Source organism: Theropithecus gelada, chromosome 11, assembly GCF_003255815.1.
Source record: "Theropithecus gelada isolate Dixy chromosome 11, Tgel_1.0, whole genome shotgun sequence".
NCBI lineage: Eukaryota > Metazoa > Chordata > Mammalia > Primates > Cercopithecidae > Theropithecus > Theropithecus gelada.
In genome coordinates this window covers 8099134-8122595 of record NC_037679.1, presented here as the reverse complement: position 1 = coordinate 8122595, position 23462 = coordinate 8099134, and the positions used below count along the sequence as shown (strand labels likewise).

General features: G+C 47.4%; 1 protein-coding gene across 3 annotated transcripts; it reads left to right on the top strand.

Annotated features, from left to right (window-relative positions):
• The first annotated feature begins 162 nt into the window (after positions 1 to 162).
• ARF3 (ADP ribosylation factor 3) lies at positions 163 to 22110 on the top strand. 3 transcript variants are annotated; one of them, XM_025403437.1, is made up of 6 exons: positions 242 to 404; positions 16720 to 16729; positions 17106 to 17347; positions 18181 to 18291; positions 18509 to 18633; positions 19180 to 22110. In XM_025403437.1, the coding sequence occupies exons 3-6, from the start codon at positions 17200 to 17202 to the stop codon at positions 19339 to 19341; spliced, it is 546 nt and encodes a 181-aa protein (XP_025259222.1). In that variant the 5' UTR covers positions 242 to 404; positions 16720 to 16729; positions 17106 to 17199; the 3' UTR covers positions 19342 to 22110. The 3 variants fall into 3 exon arrangements, with proteins under 3 accessions (XP_025259220.1, XP_025259222.1, XP_025259221.1); XM_025403435.1 differs by lacking the exon at positions 16720 to 16729 and having other exon boundaries at positions 163 to 404; positions 19180 to 22102; XM_025403436.1 differs by lacking the exon at positions 16720 to 16729 and having other exon boundaries at positions 262 to 296; positions 17133 to 17347.
• Positions 22111 to 23462: the final 1352 nt, after the last annotated feature.

Below are 23462 nucleotides of genomic sequence, written 5' to 3'. Positions count from 1 at the left end.
ATTCTCACCTCAGTCCTCACTGTCTCATCCCCATTCCCGGCTCCCGCCTCCGCCGCCCACAGCCCCCACACCGGCCTCCGCCCAGACTCCAGCTCCAGCGCCCGGCTGCCTGTGCTGCAGCCGCTGCCATGGTGATGGGTCTCGCGAGAAGTGCCGCTTGCTACCGCGCAGCTCTCGCGCGATCGGGGAGGTGGGAAGTATCCCGGGCTGGGGGTGGGGGTACGCCGCACAGCTCCAGTAGCCGTCGCGGCTTCCGGTGCTAGGTGGAGGGAAGGAAGGAGGGAGCTGGGGAGCGGGCCAGGGCAGCGGTCGGGCTGAAGTCGGCTTGGGGAGCCGGAGGGAGCGGAGCGGAACCTGCGGGGCGGAGGCGGCGGCCGCAGCGGCGCAGCTGATAGCAGGAACAGGTGAGAGGCTGGGAAGGGAAGGCGGGTCCTGGTAGAGAAGAGGCTTGGTCAGGGTGAGGGCTGAGGAGATAGAGCGCCTCCCGGGCCCCGCCCGGCACTGCTTGGCGTGGGGGGGCCCGAAAACTCAAAGAGGGGGCGTCTGGCCAGCTTTACGCCTGCCCCCGCATTTGAAGGACGCGGAGCTGGGGTGGGGGGGGGGGGCGCACACGGATTTGTCCTCCGCCTCGCACAAGGGGGCGACCTGGGCTGCAGTTAGGTTGTCGCCTGCAGGAGGTGGGCTGTTGAGGGGGAGGAAAACCGTCCGAGGAGAGGTAATGCGGGGGCGGTGATGGCTGTTTGTATCTTTTCTGTTAAAGGGCTAGGGAATGCTGCTTTCTTCTACTCCCTCTCCCTCCCCCACCTTAGCAATAGGAGACCGGAGAGAAGCCTTGCTGTGGTTACACCCCCTCCCCCATCATAGGGCAGGGGTGCGTAGGGGGGTTGGGGGTTAGCCAACAGGGCAGGCTGCTGGTGTACCACATGGGCGCTATTCTGATAGAGGTTGCGCTTTGGAGTCTAGGGAACCGCAGGTTGGGAAGAGGGCAGCAGGTGGGGAGAGGGTGGAGAGGAGGCAGGAGAAGGGGGAGGGGGATCTGATCTTCCTAGGAGAAGAGAGGTGGGGCCTTCCTCCCCAGGCGGAGCGGGGGCGGTCTCACAGGAGGAGGGAGCATCTTGTCACTGGCCCTGAGTTTGTGTCTTCCAATCCGCTTGCTTTCTTTAGGAAGTACCAGGATTCCCGGAACAGAAAATGGAGCCCTGGCTTACGCGAATCGTTTGAGGGGAGGAGGGGGAGTTGGGGAGGTGGAGTTCCTGTTAAAACGGGCCACTTGATTAGCTAGGTGGTAGCTGTTATTTTTGGGGAATTCCCTTCTTGATTGCATTAAGGCGGGTCTACATCTTTCCAGGCCAGGAGGAATGTGGTGGTGGAGGTGGAGGATTGTGGTATGTGATCAGGAGTGAGAAGAAATAGTAAGGCCATCCTGGTGAGGGAGAAATGTAACCTAAAACCTGTCTCTGCTGTTGTTGGATTGGGTCACCCCTGGTCTATGGCATGAAAGTTTTATTGGGAGATGTGCTGCAAGAGTCTGATTGCTTGGGTCAGTGCAACAGGACAGAATCTAGTCGCTGCATGCCTCCTTGCCTGTCCTCAATCAGGTAGGTAGTAACAGTCTTTGCTGCCATTTTGTTTTGGGCTTCTTGTTGGGTTAGATGTCTTCACTTGCCATGACTTGGGACATGGGACAGTGTTATGGGACAGTGGATTATCATAGCCCATTGGACTTGAGTTTGAAAAACATGTCTATAAAAGTTCATTCTAAGAAAAAAACTAATCCATTAAGGTTCAGCTTTTGACAGAATGAATGATTGACCTTGGAAGGGCTCCCATGTATCACATATTCACATGCGTCCTGTTTCCCAGCATGGAATTATTACCTTGCATAGTTAGAAGTTTTATAGTTGTCTATCTTGCTTTTCCAAAGAAACTAGAAGCTTTTTGACTGCAGGAACTGGATTTCATCTCCTCTTCCACAATGCCCATGCAAACAGTAGGTACCCATAATGAACTTAGAATGTATTCACATAGAATGTGAATGGATAGCTTTCTAACTGTAGTTTAAGGAAAGGGCAAGAGATGGCTTGGCTGTCAGCAGAAGTACCTGGAGATAGCTTAGCAAGGGTACAAAGACCCTTAACCTTTGTAATTAAGAAGTTTTGGTGTCTCTGCCTTCCTAAGAGGCACAGAATAGGCATAGATAATGGAAACTAAGACCCAAAAAGAGAAATATTACTAGAACACAGAGTCATTATCTGCAGTCCCAGATTTCCTGCTTCCCCATTGTGGGAAAAGGGGTCTCTCCATCAGACCTAAGTCTTTCAAAGTGTTATATATGAATTGGGATCCTGGAGTTTGGAAGAGGGACCAATGTATGTGTGTATATGTGTGGTGTCTGGCACAGAATTGGTACCAGTGAATGGTAGCTGCTATTGTACTGAATGCAAGTATAAAAGGAGAGCACACAGCAGACTGGAAAGAGTGGAAGTGAGTGAAATCGCACAAAGAGTCATATTGTAGCATGTGTTCATCCACACTACTCTTTTACACTAGAGTCATAATAAGAGGAAGTGAACTCAGGATAGAGGGTGGGATTTATTGGTTAGAAGGAGGAACTTTAAAACCAGGTCAGTTAAAGCTGACTATGTAACCGAAGGAAATTGTAGAATCTGCTTCCCTATATACCTTTATTTTTATCCAGCCAGGCTGGAGAGTAGTGATGTGATCATAACTCACTGCAGCCTCAAGCTGGGCTCAAGCCATCCTGCACTTCAGCTTCCCAAGTAGCTGGGACCACATGCGAGCACCACCATGCCCAGCGAATTTTTTTTACTTTTTGTAGAGATCTCACTATGTTGCTAGGGCTGGTCTCGCTCCTATATCCTCCCACCTTGGCCTCCCAAAGTGCTGAGATTACAGGCATGAACCACCATGCCTGACCTCTCCTCACCATTTTTGTTGAGGTAAATTTAGAGGCAGAATGGTATAGTAATTAAGAGTGGATCTTGGAATCAGACAAAATTAGATTCAGATCCTGCTTCTGCTAATTACCAGTGCATGTTCCTTATAAAATTGCTTCTGTAAAGAAGGTAATGATACATGGTTTTCAAGAGAATTACTATTTTTTTGGTTGTCAGTAGAATTAAATGAGATAAATGTAAAGCACCTGGTATTGTACAAAGCATATAGTAAGTACCAAATAGCTGTTAGCTGCTATTAATAATCCATTATCATAATACTAATAATATGAACACTCAGGGCTGCCTTAGAGGAAAAGAGGTTTACAAAAGAACAACTTGCTGCCTGAGGTGCTTGTGTAGAGGGATGATTGTTACCATGAGTTTCTATGCTGGTTGTAGGCTTATGAGCAGCGAAATCTTTTTTCATCGTCAGCATCACAGAGACAGCTCTTGCTGCCTGAGTGGGAGGTGAAGCTGGAGCAAGGCAGGGGCCCTGAACCATCAATTTGGATGTAGGGTGAAGGCATGGGGGCACAAGAATAGTATTCATATTAGAAAAGTCAGTGTGACTCTGAAAAATGGTTCACTCTTCCAGAAAAGAGCACCCTGGTGACCTAGGTCAGGGATTTAGATTCCTAGATCCCCTTATTTTAGGTCTCAGTCAGTATTTGAGGATCTTCATTTAGTCCACTCTTTTCATTAAGTCCAATCTTTAAAAAATGTCTGCTTTTGAGTATCTGTTTCAGAATATCATGGCCCAGAAATTGTGATATCTGTATAACTGTCTACTGTACCTTCTTCACTCCAATATCTGTTGCAAATACAGATAGAGTGCTAATATAACTATTTGATAATAAAAAGACATGGGGAGCGTTTGGAAAGAGTCCCACAGATGTTCGAAGGCTTCACGTTATAGTCAGGTAAAGAACTGACTAAAGTAGGGATTTTATGAATGTGTTAGAGCTTTGCCATGGACTTATGCAAAGGATCTGCCACACCATGTGGACCAGAAAGGAAATGGCTCAAGATGTTAGAGATCCACCATTATTACCATATTCCTGAAGAAAGTTGAGATGACTGGGTGTGGCAGGTCTCTTGGTACCTTTTAGTTCTCCCATTACTGCTGAAAGCCTGGCATAATCCTTCTTTTATTAGCTTATGCACAGGAGTTTGTCAAGCATGAATGTTTAAACTTCAGCATGAGCTTAAGATGCAGGAGAGCATTTGCTTTCTGTTGCAATGGTTTATGTCCTTTTTTTTTTTTTTAAAGCAGTGAAACGTTAAATAAAATTTTATTTGAATTCTAATACATAAAATGGACAAAAGTGGAGTTACTTTCTACTGGTGGTGGAAAGTGGGGGGTGGGATATAATTACACCTCCTCATATGATCTCTCCGCTCTTCAAGCAGAACCTTTGGGCTCTGAGGACATGGAAACCATTTCTTCAGTTTGTCAGATGCAGGGAAAAGGATCAGAGACCACCTATAGAATACTGTCTTCCTCAACCCCACAAGTGTTTTGCTACTCTCAGTAGAACCGTTCTCAACACGCATGTCAGTCACTAGCTATAGGTCAGTCATTGGTGCTGGATGCTGGAGACGTGAAACATGAATAAGGCATAGTCTGTGCTGGCAAAGAGCTCACAGTCTAGTAAGGTACTTTCCAGCCTTTTTCCCATCATGGTATACACAAAAAATGGTAATAGTGAGACTTGAAATCTGAGATGGCTGGCCCAAGAGCTCTAGCCACCCCAAGCCCTGCCCAGCCATCCAGTGGCTGATAGGATCAGTATCTCCAGCTGACCTGTAATGCACTCGAGGCACATTGGGCAGTTCCAGCTCTGGAAAGCAAAACAGGCAAACGTGAATACTGCAGCAAGTCCTAGAGTAAAAGTGTGTTTGGGATGCTGAGGGATCACAGATAACTCTTATACCCCAGGCAGGCAGTTCTCTGTTCCTCTGTGTCCTTAAGCTCCTCTGTATAATGGTTGGCCTTGTCCACATCATGTCTTCCTGTTTAAGCAGTTTACTGTCAGCTCCATCTTAACTTGCACAGTGGGACCAGTTTAAGGGCAGAAGATTATTAGGGGTCTAGGCTATTAATGGACTTTCAGTGATTTTGTAATTAAGAATGTACAGTGTTCTGGATATCCAAGACTGTAGAGGTGGGCATTGGATTGGTACAGCCATAGAATATCAGGAGCTGTAGTGGTTGTAAGCTGGTCAGATTCTAAGAATAAGGCAAGCTGAAATTTTTGGGTAGAGGGCAGTGCCACAGTATGTTCCAAAGAAACAAATGAGTCTAGTTTTTATCTTGTCAGTGTTTTATCTGGCTAGGATTCTAAAACAGACCTTGCCCTCTGTTCTGACTCACTTGCTGAGGGTTGTCCATGGTAAAAGCCAGACCCTTCCCAGGCATTTTGGGTCTCCATCAGACAGGGTGGTTCGGGATCCTTCTTCACTTCACAGCTGTGGCCTCCTTCAGGTGTGTGTGTCCTGGAGTTTTTTCCAGGATTGTTCTTTGACTAGATGGGAAGCTGGCGTAACAATTCTGGCCTGAGCCTAAATACCACTAATTGAGTTAATTGGGACTTATGTAGTTAGATATGTTTTAGTTTATATCAAAACTGTAGCTTTGGATCCTCCCTCTTTTCTTTTGTATGTTCTATCCCCATTGGTGTCTATGATGTCTTGCTCTCTTGATTTCCCTTCTGCCCATCTGGTTGCTTCTTATTCTTTCCTGGCCTGCTTTTCTGCCCACTACTTTATTTATTTATTTTTTTAATTAATTTTTTTTTGAGATGGAGCTTCGCTCTTGTTGCCAGGCTGGAGTGCAATGGCACGATCTTGGCTCACAGCAACCTCCACCTTGTGGGTTCAAACCATTCTCCTGCCTCAGCCTATGGAGTTGCTGGGATTACAGGCATGCGCCACCATGCCCGGCTAATTTAGTACTTTTAGTAGAGACGGGGTTTCTCCATGTTGGTCAGGCTGGTCTCGAACTCCCCACCTCAGGTGATCCACCCATCTTGGCCTCCCAAAGTGCTGGGATTACAGGCATGAGCTACTGCGCCCGGCCTATTTATTTTTTGTTTATTTGTTGTTGTTGTTGTTTTTTTGAGATGGAATTGCGCTCTTGTCACCCAGGCTGGAGTGCAATGGTGCAATCTCACCTTGATGCAACCTCCGTCCACCTCCTGACTTCAAGCAATCCTCCAGTCTTGCCTCCTGAGTAGCTGGGATTATAGGAATGCCCCACCATGCCCAGCTAATTTTGTATTTTTAGTAGAGATTGGGTCTCACCATGTTGGCCAGGCTGAAGTCTCGAATTCCTGACCTCAGGTGATCCACCCACCTCGGCCTCCTAAAGTGCTGGGATTATAGCTGTGAGCCACCGCACCTGGCTCCCGCTACTTTAAATGTTGGTGTGTCAGGCAGGTTTCTGCCTTTGCCCTTTTCTCCTATTCTACTGTGTACACTATCCCTAGATATTTCAGTTAGAATGTATTAGTTACAAAAATAGAAAACACATATGTGGCTAACAGGCTGAGAGGATTTATTAAATCATATAGCAAGACATCTAGTAGAAAGGCAGACATAGGCTGGGTGCCGTGGCTCACGCCTGTAATCCCAGCACTTTGAGAGGCTGAGGCGGGTGGATCACTTGAGGTCGGGAGGTCTCAAACTCCTATAAATACAAAAAATTAGATGGGCATGGTGGCAGGTGCCTGTAATCCCCCAGCTACTTGGGAGGCTGAGGCAGGAGAATCGCTTGAACCCAGGAGGTGGAGGTCGCAGTGAGCTGAGCTTGCACCATTGCACTCTAGCCTGGGCAACAAGAGCGAAAACTCCATCTCAAAAAAAAAACAACAAAAAACAGCAGACACAAAAGAACACATATTGTACAATTCTACTTCTATGAAGTACCTAGAGTAACAAATTCATAGAAGACAGGAGAATGGTGGTTACCAGGGGCTACAGGGACAGGGGGATTGGGGAGCCTCTGTTTAACAGGTACAGTTTCAGTTTGGGAAGATTAAAAAGTTCAGGTGATGAGTAGTTGTGATAGTTACACTACAGTGTGAATGTACTTAATGCTACTGAATTGTATACTTGAAAATGGTTAGAATGATAAATTTTATGTGTATTTTACTATGATTTTTTTTTTTAAAAAAAGAAGCCAGCTGGGTACAGTGGCTCATGCCTGTAATCCCAGAACTTTGGGAGGCCGAGATGGGCGGATCACTTGAGCCCAGAAGTTCGAGACTAGCCTGGGCAACATGGCGAAACTTCAATTAAACAAAAATTAGCCAGGTGTGGTGGTGCATGCCTATAGTCCCAGCTGCTCCGGAGGCTGAAGTGGGAGGATTGCTCGAGTCTGGGAGTGAGCCGTGGCTGCAGTGAGCCACGATCACGCCACTGCACTCCAGCTTGGGTGACAGAGCAAGACCCATCTCAAAAAACGAAAGAAGCCAGGCATGGTGGTGCATGCCTGTAGTCCCAGTTACTCAGGATTGCGTGAGCCCAAGAATTTGAGGCTGTAATGCACCATGATGGCACCTGTGAATAGCCATTGTACTTCATCCTGGGCAACATAGCGAGATCCCATCTCTAAAAAAGAAAAAATTTAATTTTACCAGCTTGATATTGTCATTAAGGACCCAACTGAGTTTTTTTCCATTTTTCTGCTCTGATATCCTGGAGTTTTAAATGTCTGTTTCCTTCTCTTTATGGTCTCCAGATTATTCTAGCTTCTCATCCTTCTACATCATCAACATTCAAAGGCTGGACAAGAGAACATTGCCATAGGTCCTTTTCTAAGATTGAGGGGCCAGGCACAGTGGCTCATGCTTGTAATCCCAGTACTTTGGGAGGCTGAGGTGGGAGGATTGCTTGAGGTCAGGAGTTCGAGACCAGCCTGGGTAACATAATGAGACCTCGTATCTACAAAAAAAAACTTTAAAAATTAGCCAGGCATGGTGATGCACACCTGTAGTTCTAGCTACTTGGGAGGCTGAGTTGGGAGGATCTCTTGAGCCCAGGAGATGGAGGCTGCAGTGAGCCATGATCATACCACTGCACTCTAGTCTGAGTGGTGGAGTGAGACTCTGTTTCTGAAAACAACAGTAATGATAAAAACAAACATGTTCACACTCAGATCTGTTCCTCTTGTATTTTCTTTCTCAAGAAATGCCACCCAGTCCCTAGGCCAGAAACCTGGGAATCGTCTTTGATTATTCTCCTCTTCTGCCTACATTTAAGCACTCATTAAATCCTGTCGATTCTACCATTATGATGTTTCAAATCTGTCCTCTCCTCTCAATTTCCACCTCTAGTTAAGAACTTGTGATTTATCACCTGTATTACTATACCTCCTAAGCAGTCTTTGTGCCTCCAGTCTTTCCCCTTTCTAATTTACTCCTGAAACTTCTGCCAGAATGGTCTTTCTAAAGCACATTCCTGATCACGTTACTCAGCATGGCCTTTAAAGCCCTTCATGATCCAGTCCCTGCTTATCTCTCCAGCCCCATCCCTCATCATTTTCTTTCTTTCTTTTCTTTTTTTTTCTTTTGAAACCGAGTCTCACTCTGTCACCTAAGCTGGAATGCAGTGATGTGATCTTGGCTCACTGCAATCCCTGCTTCCTGGGTTCAAGCAAGTCTCCTGCCTCAGCATCCTGAGTAGCTGGGATTACAGGCCCATGCCATCACACCTGGCTAATTTTTGTATTTTTAGTAAAGATGTGGTTTCACCATATTGAGCAGGCTGATCTTGAACTCCTAACCTCAGGTGATGCGCCCGCCTTGGCCTCCCAAAGTGCTGGAATTACAAGCGTGAGCCACCGCGCCCCTCCCTTCATCATTTCTTTTACCCACCATGCTGTATCCAAATAAGCTACCTCCCAGTTGCACCTGGCTTTGGCTAATAAAAAGTGCTATCTGGCTGGGCACAGTGGCTCAGGCCTGTAATCCCAGCACTTTGGGAGTCCATGGACGGGTGGATCACCTGAGGTCAGGATTTCAAGACCAGCCTGGCCAACATGGTAAAACCCTATCTCTACAAAAACACGCCTAGCATGATGGCAGGTGCCTATAATCCCAGCTATTTGAGAGAAGTAGGAGATTTTTCCTGGGAGAATCACTTGAACCCAGGAGATGGAGGTTATAGTGAGCCGAGATTGTGCCATTGCACCCCAGCCTGGGTGACAGAGTGAGACTCTGTCTCAAACAAACAAAAAAATTAGCCGGGCGTGGTGCTGGGTGCTTGTAACACTAGCTACTTGGGTGACTGAGGCAGGAGAATTGCTTGAACCTGCGAGGCAGAGGTTGTGGTGAGCTGAGATCGCGTCATCGCATGAATAGCTGGGATTGCAGGGATAACAGTGCGCCATCATACCCGGCAAATTTTGTATTTTTAATAGAGACGGGGTTTCACCATGTTGGCCAGTCTGGTCTCAAAGTCCTGACCTCGGGTGATCCACCTGCCTCGACTTCCCAAAGTGCTGGGATTACAGGTGTGAGCCACCACACCTTGCCTGTAATCTTCACTTTAGGAGGCTGAGACTGGAGGATCGTTTGAAGTCAGAAGTTCGAGACCAACCTGGTCAACAAAGTGAGACTCTTATCTCTACCAAAAATAAAAATAAAAAAGTTAGCTGCGGCACGATGATTTGGGCCTGTATGTAGGTCTAGCTACTGGGGAAGCTGAGGCAGTAGGATTGCTTGAGCCCAGGATTTGGATGCTGCAGTGAGCCTGGATGACAGAGTGAGACCTCATCACTTAAAAAAAAAAAAAAGAAAAGAAATTTATATTTATATTTTTATATATATATATATATATATATATATATATATATATATATATTTAAAGTGCTATTTGAAACTTAGGTCTTTTTTTCTTTTTCTTTTTTTGAGACATTTTCTCTCACTCTGTCACCTGGGCTGGAGTGCAGTGGCGTGATCATGGCTCACTGCAGCCACAACTTCCTGGGCTCAAGTGATTTCTCTTGTCTCAGCCTCCTGAGTAGTTGGGACTACAGGTGCACACCACGACACCCAGCTAATTTTTTTTTCCCCCATAGCGACAGGCATTTGCCATGTTGCCCAGGCTGGCCTTGAACTCCTGGGCTCAGGCAATCTTCTTGCATCAGCCTCCCAAAGTGCTGGGATTACGGGTGTGTGCTGCTGCGCCTGGCTCAGTCTTTATGCCTTTGCACACACTTCCCCTGCTCAACTCCTTCTTTATTGTCTGATTACTTCCTCTTCTTCCTTTAGGAGCCAGCTCAGGTATGACCTGAGAATTATGTTTCAGAATCACCCTTTACCCTTCAGTGTTGATTTACTGCTCCAGCTTTCTGTCCACATAATACTATGTGCTTACTCTACTCTTACTCTCACACTGTTGTAATCCTGTCTTTACTAGTCTTTTCCATTAAAGACTGAATTTCATGGCCGGGCACGGTGCTCCCACATCCCAGCACTTTGGGAGGCCGATGCGGGCAGATCACGAGGTCAGGAGATCGAGACCATCCTAGCTAACACAGTGAAACCCCATCTCTACTAAAAGTGCAAAAAAATTAGCTGGGCGTGGTGGCAGGTACCTGTAGTCCCAGCTACTTAGGAGGCTGAGGGAGGAGAATGGCATGAACCCGGGAGGCAGAGCTTGCAGTGAGCCGAGATTGCGCCACTGGACTCCAGCCTGGGCAACAGAGTGAGACTCAGTCTCAAAAAAAAAAAAAAAAGACAGTTTCATGAAGGCAGAAACTGTCTCCCTCTCTGTATCCCTAGTTCAGTATGCTCAATAAATGTTTGATGAATGAGGCTGGGTGCGGTGGCCCACGCCTATAATCCCAGCACTTTGGGAGGCTGAGGCGGGCAGATCACAAGGTCAGGAGATCAAGACCATTCTGGCCAACCCAGTGAAATCCTGTCTCTACTAAAAATGCAAAACATTAGCCAGGAGTGGTGGCACGCGCCTGTAGTCCCAGCTGCTCGGGAGGCTGAGGCAGGAGAAGCGCTTGAACCTGGGAGGCGGAGGTTGCAGTGAGCCAAGGTCGCGCCACTGCACTCCAGCCTGGGTGACAGAGTGAGAATGTCTCAAAAAAAAAAAAAAAAAAAAAAAGGTTTGATGAATGGATGAAAGCTGGTATCAGAAGCTATTTCTTGACTTTGGGAAATCTTTAAGTCTAGTATATATCATTAAGATACTAATCTAGGAGTTCTTATGTTCTGATTTCAGTGCTCTTGAGACAAAAACTTGGAGTTTACACAGGTCATAAGCCAGCTGCACCAAGAAAACTCAGTACAGGCATACTCTGCTTTTGTTTCTTTAAATTGTATTGGTCTACTGGTTAGCTGTGCTAAAAATAGCATCTCTATTAGTGATATTTCAATTTGAAAATTATCTAAGAACAAAGCTGTTTTTACTGCACTCTGCCTGGCAGCAGAGGGTTTGGAGACCCTGGTCTTCCTTCCCCTGGACCCTGAAGAGGAGGAGGTAGTGCCAGATCAGGAGTCCCCTCAGAGGTGTCTCATAGCACATTCTTGGATCATTCACTGGAATCAGGTAGAGGGAGTATGTGTGGCCGACTGGGATGTGTGACTCTCAAAAGCACCTGGAGATTGAGGCAGGCATGTTCCTGCAACATATGTAAGGAAAGATGGTTGAGTAGCCAGTTACAGCAACAGCCTGCTTCTCCTGGGGGGATGAGGTGGGGGCAGTGAGTTGTCCTCAAGTGAGGATATCCTTAGATGAGGCTTAAATCAGCTGATGTGCTTAACTGAATTCCTTCAGTGTCTCACACAGATTGTACTGGAGCACGTGTTTGGGTTCCTATTGTTTTTACCTGTGATAATAAAGTTTCTGACTGTAAAACAGAACCTGGAGATACCTTCTTTTTAATAGAGATGTTAGTATATTCCATTTTTCATCTTGAGCCATTCACTTTCAGTCTTAACTGCTGATTCTTGATATCCAACAGCCAATGGAACCCTGGCATTTTGCCCTGTCAACACAGCAGTACCATCTGTGGTGAAAGAGTAACTATAGGCTATATAATACATGGAGAAACAATTCACGGTTTGTTGACTTCGCCATTCTGCTTCCTAGTGCTTTTCTAGGAATGTATTGTGAAAGTGAGAATAGGCTATATAGCCAAAGATTTGTATTCATGGCACGAAGCTGAAAGCTGCTACCATCTTGGTGGTAGGGCAGCATGCTCTCTGGTATTAGCAAGGCACAGGGAAAGCCAAGACAAGAAAGCCAGCATCCCCTTTGAAATGCTCATTTAAATCAAGCTCCAGATTATACTTAAAGAAAAGTCATGGCCAGATGTGGTGGGTCATGCCTGTTATCCCAGCACTTTGGGAGGCTGAGGCGGGTGAATTGCTTGAGGCCAGGAGTTTGATACCAGCCTGGCCAACAACAGAGGTGCAGTGAGCAACCTCTGCCTCTGCACTCCAGCCTGGGTGACAGAGTGAGACTCTGTCTCAAAAAAAAAAAATTAAATAAATGAAGAGGAGGAGTCATAACGTCCATTAGTTTCAAGGCCCTGGGCTTCGCCAGGGAGACACATGATAGCTACTGGATGTTTATTTTTTGAGATAGAGTCTCACTGTTAACGTAGGCTGGAGTGCAGTGGCGTGATCTCGGTTCACTGCAACTTCTGCTTCCTGGGTTCAAGTGATTCTTTTGCCTGAGCCTCTGGAGTAGCTGGGACTACAGGCATGTACCACCACGCCCAGCTAATTGTTTTTTTTGAGACAGAGTCTCACTGCTGTCTGCCTGGGCTGGAGTGTGATGGCATGATCTTGGCTCACTGCAACCTCCACCTCCCGGGTTCCAGCAATTCTCCTGACTCAGCCTCCCGAGTAGCTGAGATTACAGGCGCCCGCCACCACGCCTGGCTAATTTTTTTGTATTTTTAGTAGAGACAGGGTTCCACTGTATTAGCCAGGATGGTCTCGATCTCCTGACCTTATGATCTTCCTGCCTTGCACTCCCAAAGTGCTGGGATTACAGGCATGAGCCACCGCACCCCGCCAATTTTTGTGTTTTTAATAGAGACAGGGTTTCACCGTGTTGGCCAGGCTGGTCTCGAACTCCTGACCTCAGGTGATCCACCCACCTCAGCCTCCCAAAGTGCTGGGATTATAGGCGTGAACCACCGTGTCTGGCCCCTTTTTTTTTTTTGAGACAGAGTCTCCTCCCTCTGTCGCCCAGGCTGGAGTGCAGCGGCGTGATCTCAGCTTACTGCAGCTTCTGCTTCCTGGATTCAAGCAGTTCTCCTGCCTCGGCTTCCTGAGTACAGGCGCGCACCACCACGCCCAGCTAATTTTTGTATTTTTAATAGAGATGGGGCTTCACCATGTTGGCCAGGCTGGTGTCAGACTCCCAACCTCAGGTGATACACCCACCTCAGCCTCCCAAAGTGCTGGGATTACAGGCATGAGCCACCATGCCCGACCAGCTGTTTAGATATTTTATCAGGTATTCATCAGTCCCACTGTATATTAAATGGCAAGAGAGAATCCCACCAATTCTAGTCTTCTAGTCTTTTTATGTTGTTCCCAAAGCAGTCCTGGGTCAAATATATGTGGAAAATGGCTGAGAATGGACAGGATAGCTAAGCAACCCTCTGTGCATTACATAGAGATACCAAATCCTACTGGACAGAAGAAATAATGTAAGGACATCCTCAGATGAAGCTTAAATCAGCCAATGTGCTTAACTGAACTCCCACAGTGGACTTCGCACTAGAGGGAGGACAGATTCAAAATAAGTAGACATGGTCTTTGCCCATAGGGAATACACAGTTTAATGGGGGAGACAGTAAATACACAGACTTACAAAAGAAGAAAAACTCCACAAGGTAGTAAGTGCCACATTGAGTGGTTAAGATCATTCAAAGTAAGGCCTTGATGTGGCATGCCAGGAAATAGAAATAGGTGTAACACTGGGATCAGCTTTTGAACCAGGACTTCAGCATGACAGCCTAGCAAAGAAGAACATCAAAGGACAGTGTACCCGTGTTCTGGGGCAAGGCATATTGACTACTTATATCTTTTTCAGCCACCACTATACTCACAGTTGGTAAACATTTAATCAGCAATAGTTTTAGTTATAAAGGACAGCGAGATAAATGTGTGGCATAAATTTAATTCAGAATCTGGGCCAAAGCCTGATACCAAACCTTTACAGCAAAGGGTCATCTGGAGCTGAAGGAAAGGCTCCCTGAGCAAGAGACAGAGTAAAGACTAGGAAGACTTGGGGAAGGTTTAAATTTCATGAGGTGTTAGTAGTATAACCAAAAACCACACTACTACAAATTCCCAAGGTTGGTGAGAGCTGTTCTTAGCTGGGTAGGTCCCTCAGGGGTCCTCAGGAATCTGTCTACCTGGGTGGGTTGAGACAGAGTAGAGAGGAAGGCTAGCGGGTGGCTTGGCTGAAGTTGAACCCTAAGGTTGAGCTAGCCCTTCTTCCCGGTGTGTGAACCCTCTAGGTCAGGGGTAGGGCTCATCTGGGGAACCTACTGAGAGTGCCACGCCTGGCTCATTAGTGGCTGTCTGGGGAGGCCTTTTGAAGATGAAACACTTCATAAGCACTCATTGTTTCTGTTTTTTTGGACAAACTAGTACTTTGGTCTTCAGGGACTGTTGATCTGGCTCAGTTGCACTAGTCTGGAATTTGCTGCAAACTGAGAAGGGTGGTAGGGGGAAATGTCAGAAGTTTTGTAAAAACAACCAAACTCCCACCAAACCCCCATGCTTGTAAGTAGGATTCCTCCCCGTCCACCTTTCACATTCTTGGGTTTGGGTGCACTTTGTCTTGACCTGTCCCTTTGGCTGCTGTGTTTGGGGTGTGTGTGTGTGTCTCTGGTTCCCAGACTCTAGAGAATGCCAGCAGCTGGCATATGGTGATTGCTGAATAAGCTGCCCGCTGACACATGCCTCCTGCAGGCACAGAGAACTGGCTTGTATGGGTGATTCTGAATCCTCATTTTATTATTGTTTCAAAGATGCATTTCTGTGGCTATCCTGTGCCATAGAGAAGAGAGAAAAGAAGAAAGGAAATGAATGAGTGAATCTGATTCTGTCTGTTGGGGCAATGGCTGGGGTGAGCAGATAGACATTTTGTACCTTCATAATGATTCTTTTGGTCGTGTTCATCCTTTTAGCAGGTATTTTTTGTTGTTGTTGTTTTTGTTGTTGCAGTTGTTGTTATTATTATTATTATTTTGAGACGGATTCTTGCCCTGTCACCAAGGCTGGAGTGCAGTGGCATGATCTCAGCTCACTGCAGCCTCCACCTCCCGGGTTCAAGTGATTCTCGTGCCTCAGCCTCCCGAGTAGCTGGGACTACAGGAGTGTGCCACCATGCCCGGCTAATATTTGTATTTTTAGTAGAGACAGGGTTTTACCGTGTTGGCCAGGCTGTTCTCAAACTCCTGACTTCAAGTGATCCACCTGCCTTGGCCTCCCAAAGTGCTGGGATTACAGGCGTGAGCCACCGCACTTGGCCTCAGCAGGTATTTGTTACGTGCCTACTATATACCAGGCATAGCATCCAATCTGAGTGAGCTGTCAGTAAAGTCAGTAGAGACCCTGGGGGTTAGTTCAGTTTTTCAACTACTGTGTCCTTGGCACTATTCTTGGTACTGGAGACAGAGCAGTGAACAAAACACATAAGGAGCTGAAATCTTAGGTAGAATAAAACAATCAGCAAGAAATAAATATATAATGTGTCAGATGGTGATAAATGTTATGAAGAAAAGTGGGATAAATGGGGTAGAGAGTGGTGTGTGTCTGTGTGTGTGTGTTATACAGGTGGTTGTGGGAGGCCTCTTTGGTAGGAGACATTGGAACAGACAGGTAACTGAAGGGGGTGAAGGAGTAATCCATGATGGCTATCTGAGAGAGAAGCATTCCAGGCAGAGGTGATAGCAAATATGAAAGCTTTGGGCCAGGCATGGTGGCTCATGCTTGTAATCCCGTGCCCTGGGAGGCTAAGGCAGGAGGATTGCTTGAACCCAGGAGTTTGAGACCAGCCTGGGCAACATGGTAAGACCCCACCTCTTTAAAAAAAAAAAAAAAAAAAAAAGCTTTGAAGCAGGAAAGGAAAGTGTTGGGGAATTGGAGTGGAGTAAGCAGAGAGAGTAGTGATCTCGTGACAGAAGTAGGGGAGTGGAGGTCATGTAGGACCCTGTAAGCCATGGTTTGGGCCTTGGGTTGTACTGAAAAGGAGCCATGAAGCCACTAGAGGGTTTTGAACAAAGGAATCATATAACCCGAGTTTGATTTTAAAACCACCCTAGATGCTATATGGAGATTAGGCCGAAAGGCTTAGGGAAGAAGCAGAGAACCAATGAGATGACTGCCTCATTGCAGCGACCATGTGGGACAGCCCCCTCCTTAGATGGGCCACAGTGAGCCAAGGATGCACCTAGCTGAGGAATAAAGGGGTAACCCCGCCATACCCCACCTCTCTACTCCCAGTGCCCTGTTGTTTGAATAGGGCACAACATTTGCAGTTGGCATTTCACAGAGTGTAAAGGATCAGCCTCTTTTAGGAGTACGGCTTTCTTACTCCTCATTTATTTTGGTGTGGAAGAAAGATGGAGTTGCAGAAATATAGGATGGGAAGAGGCAGAGTCTCTTGATTAGAGGAGAGAGCATAAACCTTGGGAAACTGGCAAGCCTGAACCTTGTTGGGAGTCACAGAGAGCCACTCCTCATTCCACTCCCTCCTCTTCCACCCTTGCCAGAAGTCTCAGGGTAAGTAAGGTTAGGGGAGGGAGAGGCATTAATGATCTTGCAATGCCTTGGGGTATAGGGTAGAATAGCAGAACTGAAGGGACTTCAGAAATCATCTAGTTCAGTCCCCCTTTCATTTACAGGTACAGATACGGAAAAGTGAAGTAACTTGCCCAGAGTCACATGGTTAGATTACTGGCAGAGCAGGGATCCTTAGTGTTTACTGCTTTGTTTCTGTTCCCAAAGACTCAGTATGTTAAGTGGGCCTTGGTATTTATAGTCCCCTCAGACTCTCGGTTTGTCATGAATGAACTCTAGCCATGACCTTGGGAAATTCTAATTACGTGGAAGTCCTGACAAGCAAATGATGGTACGATTTTACATTTCCTTTGTCTAGGATCAGGTCTTCCATACCAGGGACCAGGCCAAAACCAGACTGCCACTGCCCCCTACTTGGGCCCCACTGTCCCCAGAAAGCAGTTGCTGTGATCATGGGCAATATCTTTGGAAACCTTCTCAAGAGCCTGATTGGGAAGAAGGAGATGCGCATCCTGATGGTGGGCCTGGATGCCGCAGGAAAGACCACCATCCTATACAAGCTGAAACTGGGGGAGATCGTCACCACCATCCCTACCATTGGTAAGAGCAGAGCTTGGATGTGGGCTTTCATGCCGGCAGCTGAGGCAGGGCAGGGACCTATTCCTGGTTCTCCCACCTGGCCTCTTCTCCCCAGGCAAGTCCATACAATTTGTGGGGTTCAGAAAAGAGGGGGGTGTTGTTTAGCTTACTAGCAGATGCTGGGGCTGCTGTTTGCCCACCTAACCTGGCTCTCCTTGATGCAGGAACTTCCATGGCCTGGCACTCAACAGTTGCCCTCAGGCATGGAGTTGGTTTTTTCTCTGTGTTGTTTGGAAAGCAGGTGAAAGGCTTTGATGTTCCTTCCAAAGGCTTGGAATTGCTTGGGTTTAGGTCTTTGGTGGCCAATCTTGGTTACAGTCTGCTGAAGGGAGGGAGAACATTTGCCATGTAGTGGGGGCTCCAGTCAGCATTCTCAGCTGGCTCTGCCTTTGGGGCTCCAGGATGCCAGCTTACTTCCCTTTCTTCACTCTGCCTCTCAGGCCCCACATCTTAGCTGAGGCCAACTCTGGTAGCCAAAGTACTAGAGTAGGGCTGAGTCATTTTGTAGAAGGGAGCACCAAAGACTCAGTGGAAAAGTCAGGAAAGTTGGCCCACGTTACCCAACTGTGAACCTCTTGACCGACTTTCCTCATCTTCTTCGACTTGTCTTCGGTTTTCATTTTGGCCTTCAGGCTGCTAGGTTAACGATTACCAGGTCTGAGGAAGCCTTAGGTTTTTTTCCATTGTTGGTGTCATGGCCACCACTGGGAGAAAGCAGAACCAAACTCATTGTGGTGGTGGTTGCGGGGCTAGTGTTTGAGGCCAAGTGACCATTGCCTGTTTTTTTTCCAAAGGATTCAATGTGGAGACAGTGGAGTATAAGAACATCAGCTTCACAGTGTGGGATGTGGGTGGCCAGGACAAGATTCGGCCCCTCTGGAGACACTACTTCCAGAACACCCAAGGTATGCCCAGGCCTAGCATGGGTTGGTTGGGTTTGAGCAGAGTGTGTGGCTGTCTTTCTTGTTTATGGGTGGCCAACTGTTACCCTGCTATAGCTCCTGGGGGCAGAAGAAAGGGAGGAAAGGGAGCAAATATTTGGAGGGTGTCAGGCAAGTGTCTTCTTGTTGGGGGGAGGGGGTTACCTGTCATCTTAGTGCAGCCCATGCTCTGCCTCCCTAGGGTTAATATTTGTGGTCGACAGCAATGATCGGGAGCGAGTAAATGAGGCCCGGGAAGAGCTGATGAGAATGCTGGCAGAGGACGAGCTCCGGGATGCTGTACTCCTTGTCTTTGCAAACAAACAGGTGAGACTTCTTCCCACCCCAGAATCTGGGAGACAGCAAACTGGCTGTGGAAATTGTTGGGTCTTGGGCCTATTATATGGTAAACCCTTTTAGTATGCTCTCAATTTTAAAAGTGTGGGAAATTGAGCAGTTGGCTTCTTTATGCCCCTCTTCTCGTGCCCCACCCAAGCTTTATTTAGCAACATTGCAGTCCTCAGGGATTGCCTCAAATCTTTCTTTCATCTTGCCTATTATCTACTTTAGGTGAATTGGCCTCACTCCTGCTGTCAGACAGACCTGATTCTTTGGTCAGTTTGAATCACGTCTCTTGCTTCCCCACCAATCTCATATTTGGTTTCCAATTCCTCAGTACAGTGACCTCTAGTGTCTTGGATCTTGGGTTTTAGGGTGACTAAATCCAAAGTAGCTCCTTAGGATCTTGGTCTGGGTTTCCTAAAATAAAGGAGGAGGGGAAGGTGCTGGTACACATTTCTTTGGTAGATGGGTGTTCTAGAAGCCTTTAAAAAATCCTGAGGCTTCTTTTTGTGTGTCTCCCACGTGCTCCAGGATCTGCCTAATGCTATGAATGCTGCTGAGATCACAGACAAGCTGGGCCTGCATTCCCTTCGTCACCGTAACTGGTACATTCAGGCCACCTGTGCCACCAGCGGGGACGGGCTGTACGAAGGCCTGGACTGGCTGGCCAATCAGCTCAAAAACAAGAAGTGAGAGCCAGACAGCCCTAACCAAGCACCCCACCCACTCCTGACATACCTGCTGTCACCCTGCCCTCGTCCTACCCCTTCCTCTCCACTGCAAGTGTGGCCAGGGCCCTGGGTATCATGTCCGCATGCCCAGCAAGAGCCTTGCCTCCCCTGCCTCCCCTCCTTTTTCCTGTCCACCTATATGACCAATCCCTAATTGCTGTCCTGATGATGAGTCATTCCAATTTACTGGATTTTAAACAAAAACAAAGTTGTTATGGTTTCATGGGGTGGCCCCTCTCTCTCTCACCCTCTGGGTTTCGGGAGGTCCAGTGGGGTATTCTCTTTGTTTGGCAGTGGTTGCTGTCCTCTTGGCATCTGAATCCTTTCTCTGTCCCCACAAGCCCTTCTACTCCCTGTTTGTCTTTCCTTCGCCACCCTCTCCCTGTTCTACATGGAAATTGCACGGGCCTCTCTGTGTTTGCGTGCATGTGTGCGCCTGTATATACATGTATAGAGAGATATATTTGTGGGGGACGGGGGGAGCGGGGAGGGGGTGGAGTTAAGCTCAGGGCTTGCAGCCAGGACACTGCCCACTGGAGCCTGTCATCTGCCCCTTTCGTGTTGGTGAGATTAAGGGAAGAAGGTGGGAGGGCATTAGTCAGGCCGGACTACCCCAGTCTTTGACTGGTTACCCACCTCTCTGCAGTTAGGTTTTTCTGGATGATAGGACAGATGATGGATTCTCCACCACCATTTTCCTCGTACTCCTCTTTCCACCCTTCTTAGGACTGGAGGGTGGCATTTATCTCTAGATGACTGTTCTCAAGGAGATGCCACTGTGCTCTGCCTTATTGTTGGGAAGGAGAGAGGAACCCACTCACTCTTATCAGCTTAGAGTGTTCAACTGATCCTTCCCGAGCATCCTCAGATCTGTTCGTCTGGAGCTTGACTAGGGGGTGGGGATGGCAAGTCCGTGGTGTGTGTTAGGGACCCAGGGCGTTGGGGGAAGGGAGGCGAAGGCCTCAGGCTTTCCATCTTCATTCTCTTTTGTTATTAGGAGGTGAGGCATGGATCAGTCCCATTACTGCCTTCCAGTGCCCCACCACCCTTCGATCTTGGGCGCTGGATGGTTCATCTGTCTTTGGTCAGAAGTTTTCTCACCCTAGTACTCCTGTTGGCCTGACCAGGGCTACTGGGTGTTCTAATGAGGAGCTGGGAAGTGGGGTGACATAGCTGACCTTAGTATCAACCCCCCTCTTCTCCAATTCTTGTTTTCTAATCCAGGATGTGCTAAAGGATGAAGATTTTCTATTGTTTCCAGGCCCTCAGACCATCCTTGCTGTCCCTTCACCCTCCATGCCCCTGCCCTCCTCACCCACTTCTCATAAATGGATCTAGGGGTTAGAGTGGAGGAAATAAAATCCTGAAGTGGTTGTCAGTGCTTGTGGGATGCAGTGGTCTTCAGGGTTCTCCCCGCATTATTATGTAGTTGTTCAGAAGTTGCTGCTACTGCATCTCTGTCTGCAGGGGGCCCTTGTCGCTGAGGTCCTGGCCTGGGTCCTGACTTCTGTAGTTTCTGTGAAGACGTAGCTGTCCTGTGGGCTTCTGTGTGTGCTGGCTGCGCCCTGAGCTTCCAGACAGCTGTCCATAACCTTTCTGTGAAGGTCAGGGCCCAGGGCCCCCCATAGCATAGCTGAGAGATCCCTTCCCAGTAGGGCTGTCCCAAGCCCCACTCCATGAGGCCAGGTTTCCTGGCCACTTTTATCGATAGCAGGTGGATCAATACTAGTAACCCCATCCAAGATTGAACTGTGAAAGAGAGGTTCCAGGGGTATCTCCCTCAGTGCCAGTTACTTAGTGATGTGTTATCCACGATGCAGCAGGTGTGTGCAGGTATCTTGCTCTCTAGGCCTGTGGGTGTGTGTGTGTATGGGTGTGTGTGTATGGGTGTGGGTGTGGGTGTGGGTATGTTTGTGTGTGGTGCTTGTGTGGGGGAGTGTTGGAGGTTCTATTTCATTTAAAAATGTATTCATTACCCTGGCCCCACAGATGCTTCCCTCCATACTTTTTATTTGCTCTATTTCCTCAGATTTATTTTGTCCTGCCCCATTGCCTCTCCTTCCCTGAACTCTTTCCTTTTCAATCTCAACTCATTCACTGCTGTTGCTTGTTTGCCTTTTTCCATGTATTTTTTCCTACTTAGGATTTTCCACTCTATCTTTGTGGTTCATGAGGACTTTGCCTCTTCTCCTGCCTCATTCCCTGACTTTCTCTAGTTAGATGCCAGTCCTAAATAGGTTTTCCTCATTTCAGGCCTCACCCCTCACCTTGTTTTTGGGGGGCTCCAGGGACCAATCTGGGGCTGAAAATGTTAGGAGGTGGCCTTGGTGCTGCCCCAGATCTGTCCAGCAGGGAGCAGTAAGTGATCTTGGTAGTATCCCTGGCTACTAAGCCCTTGGCAGGGGTGGTCCTTTCTACATTCCCATTCACTTAACAGCTCTTTTGGGATTGGGTATTTCATTCCATTTCTGCCCACTCCCTCTCCTCTCCTCTCCTCTGGTAGGTTTAATTTTATGCTTTCCCTGATTCCAGCTTCCTGCTTCCTGAGGACTCCCCGCTCCCCCCACCCCAAAGTTTGTCTGTGGTGTTATAGTAGTAACTGCAGTTCCTTCTCTGGAATGTAGACTGTATATGTTTAATAACTCACCTTCTCTATCCTTGCTCAAAATGTGGGATAACACGATGACTGTGACCCTGGTTGGAAATTAAACTTGTTTTATGCAGCTTTGGAGCAGACTTTCATCTTTGCTGTGCAGCAGCCGTGGGACAGTGGTTTCATGTGAGGGGAGTCCTTTTTCTGGTCCCTCTCTCCATAGTGCTCCTTCTTTCAGCAAAGGGGTAAAAGGCACACTTGATTGATAGAGAGTAAGGTTATGGAGGAACTTAGTCCCACTCACACTGGTTATTTCTTCCCATCGTAACCTGCGGGGGAGCCCAAATGAATTGGGCACCAGAGTGTGAGGGCTTTGTGACTTTCCTCCTCTAGTTCTAAGGTTTAAACCTGAAGTCAGCCACATTTCTCACCTGTTGGTAGACTGTAGGGACTTCACTGGCTGAAAGGCCCTGAACTTGGAGGGCCCCATGTGCCTCTACTCTCAGATCTCCTCAGCCTTGCACATGAGGTGCTTCTAGTTTGAACAGAGTCCCCTCACTAGTCTAGTTCTGGACTTTGGCAGTGAATAAACATGAAGGATAAACGTCTGGGCAGTGTAATGACCTTGATCCTTCTTATAACTAATGGCCCTGCATCAGCTCTACTTTAGGCGTGTGGTTTTTCATTGTCAGGATGCCAAGCTCATCCAGAGATCCCACAAATGTCTGAGAGGCCTCCATCCTCCATCACACTCCTACCACTATTCTGTTCCTCCCCTGCTACCAGTGTCTGGCTCCAGGCAAAGAAAGGGATGGTGCTACCTTTAGGGTGAGTGAGGTCTAGGTGAGCCAGGCAAGCCTTCCCCAGTCTTAATATTTTCTTAAGCTTTGAGGACAGAGGTCTTCCCAGCCTGCTGTTGTGGGAAAGGGATAGGATTTAGGCATATAATAAGTTTGAGAGCCCCAAGTACCAGTGTGAAGCATATAATTTGTATTCAGTTGCTTCCCTGCTGCCTCCCCTGCCAATTTTCCTTTTTCAGCGCTTCTGTTATTAATAGGCCATCACCCTCAAGGACCAGTGCTTCCACCATATATAACTCTAAAACTACTCCAACCAGACATGTATTATCAATCCCAATGACTTTGAACATTACCCACCTACTCCTCAAGATAAGATGACACTTTCTTCCTTCCAGGCTTCTCCAAAGTTCTACTTGGTGACAGGCTGCTGATAAGAGTATCTTTCCCAAGTGTTTTCTTTCTTTCTTTTTTTTTTTTTTTTTTGAGATGGAGTTTCGCTCTTGTTGCCCAGACTGGAGGGCAATGGCACAATCTCAGCTCACCACAACCTCTGCCTCCCGGGTTCAAGCCATTCTCCTACTTCAGCCTCCTGAGCAGGTGGGATTACAGGCATGTGCCACCACACCTGGCTAATTTTGTATTGTATTTTTTTTTTTTTTTTTTTTTTTTTTTTTTTTTTTTTTTTTTTTT

Coding starts and splice junctions, on each gene's coding strand:
- ARF3 (XM_025403437.1), top strand. CDS start 17,200: ATGGGCAATATCTTTGGAAACCTTCTCAAGAGCCTGATTGGGAAGAAG. Junction 17,348..18,180: donor CACCACCATCCCTACCATTG/GTAAGAGCAGAG, acceptor TTTTTTCCAAAG/GATTCAATGTGGAGACAGTG. Junction 18,292..18,508: donor CTACTTCCAGAACACCCAAG/GTATGCCCAGGC, acceptor CTGCCTCCCTAG/GGTTAATATTTGTGGTCGAC.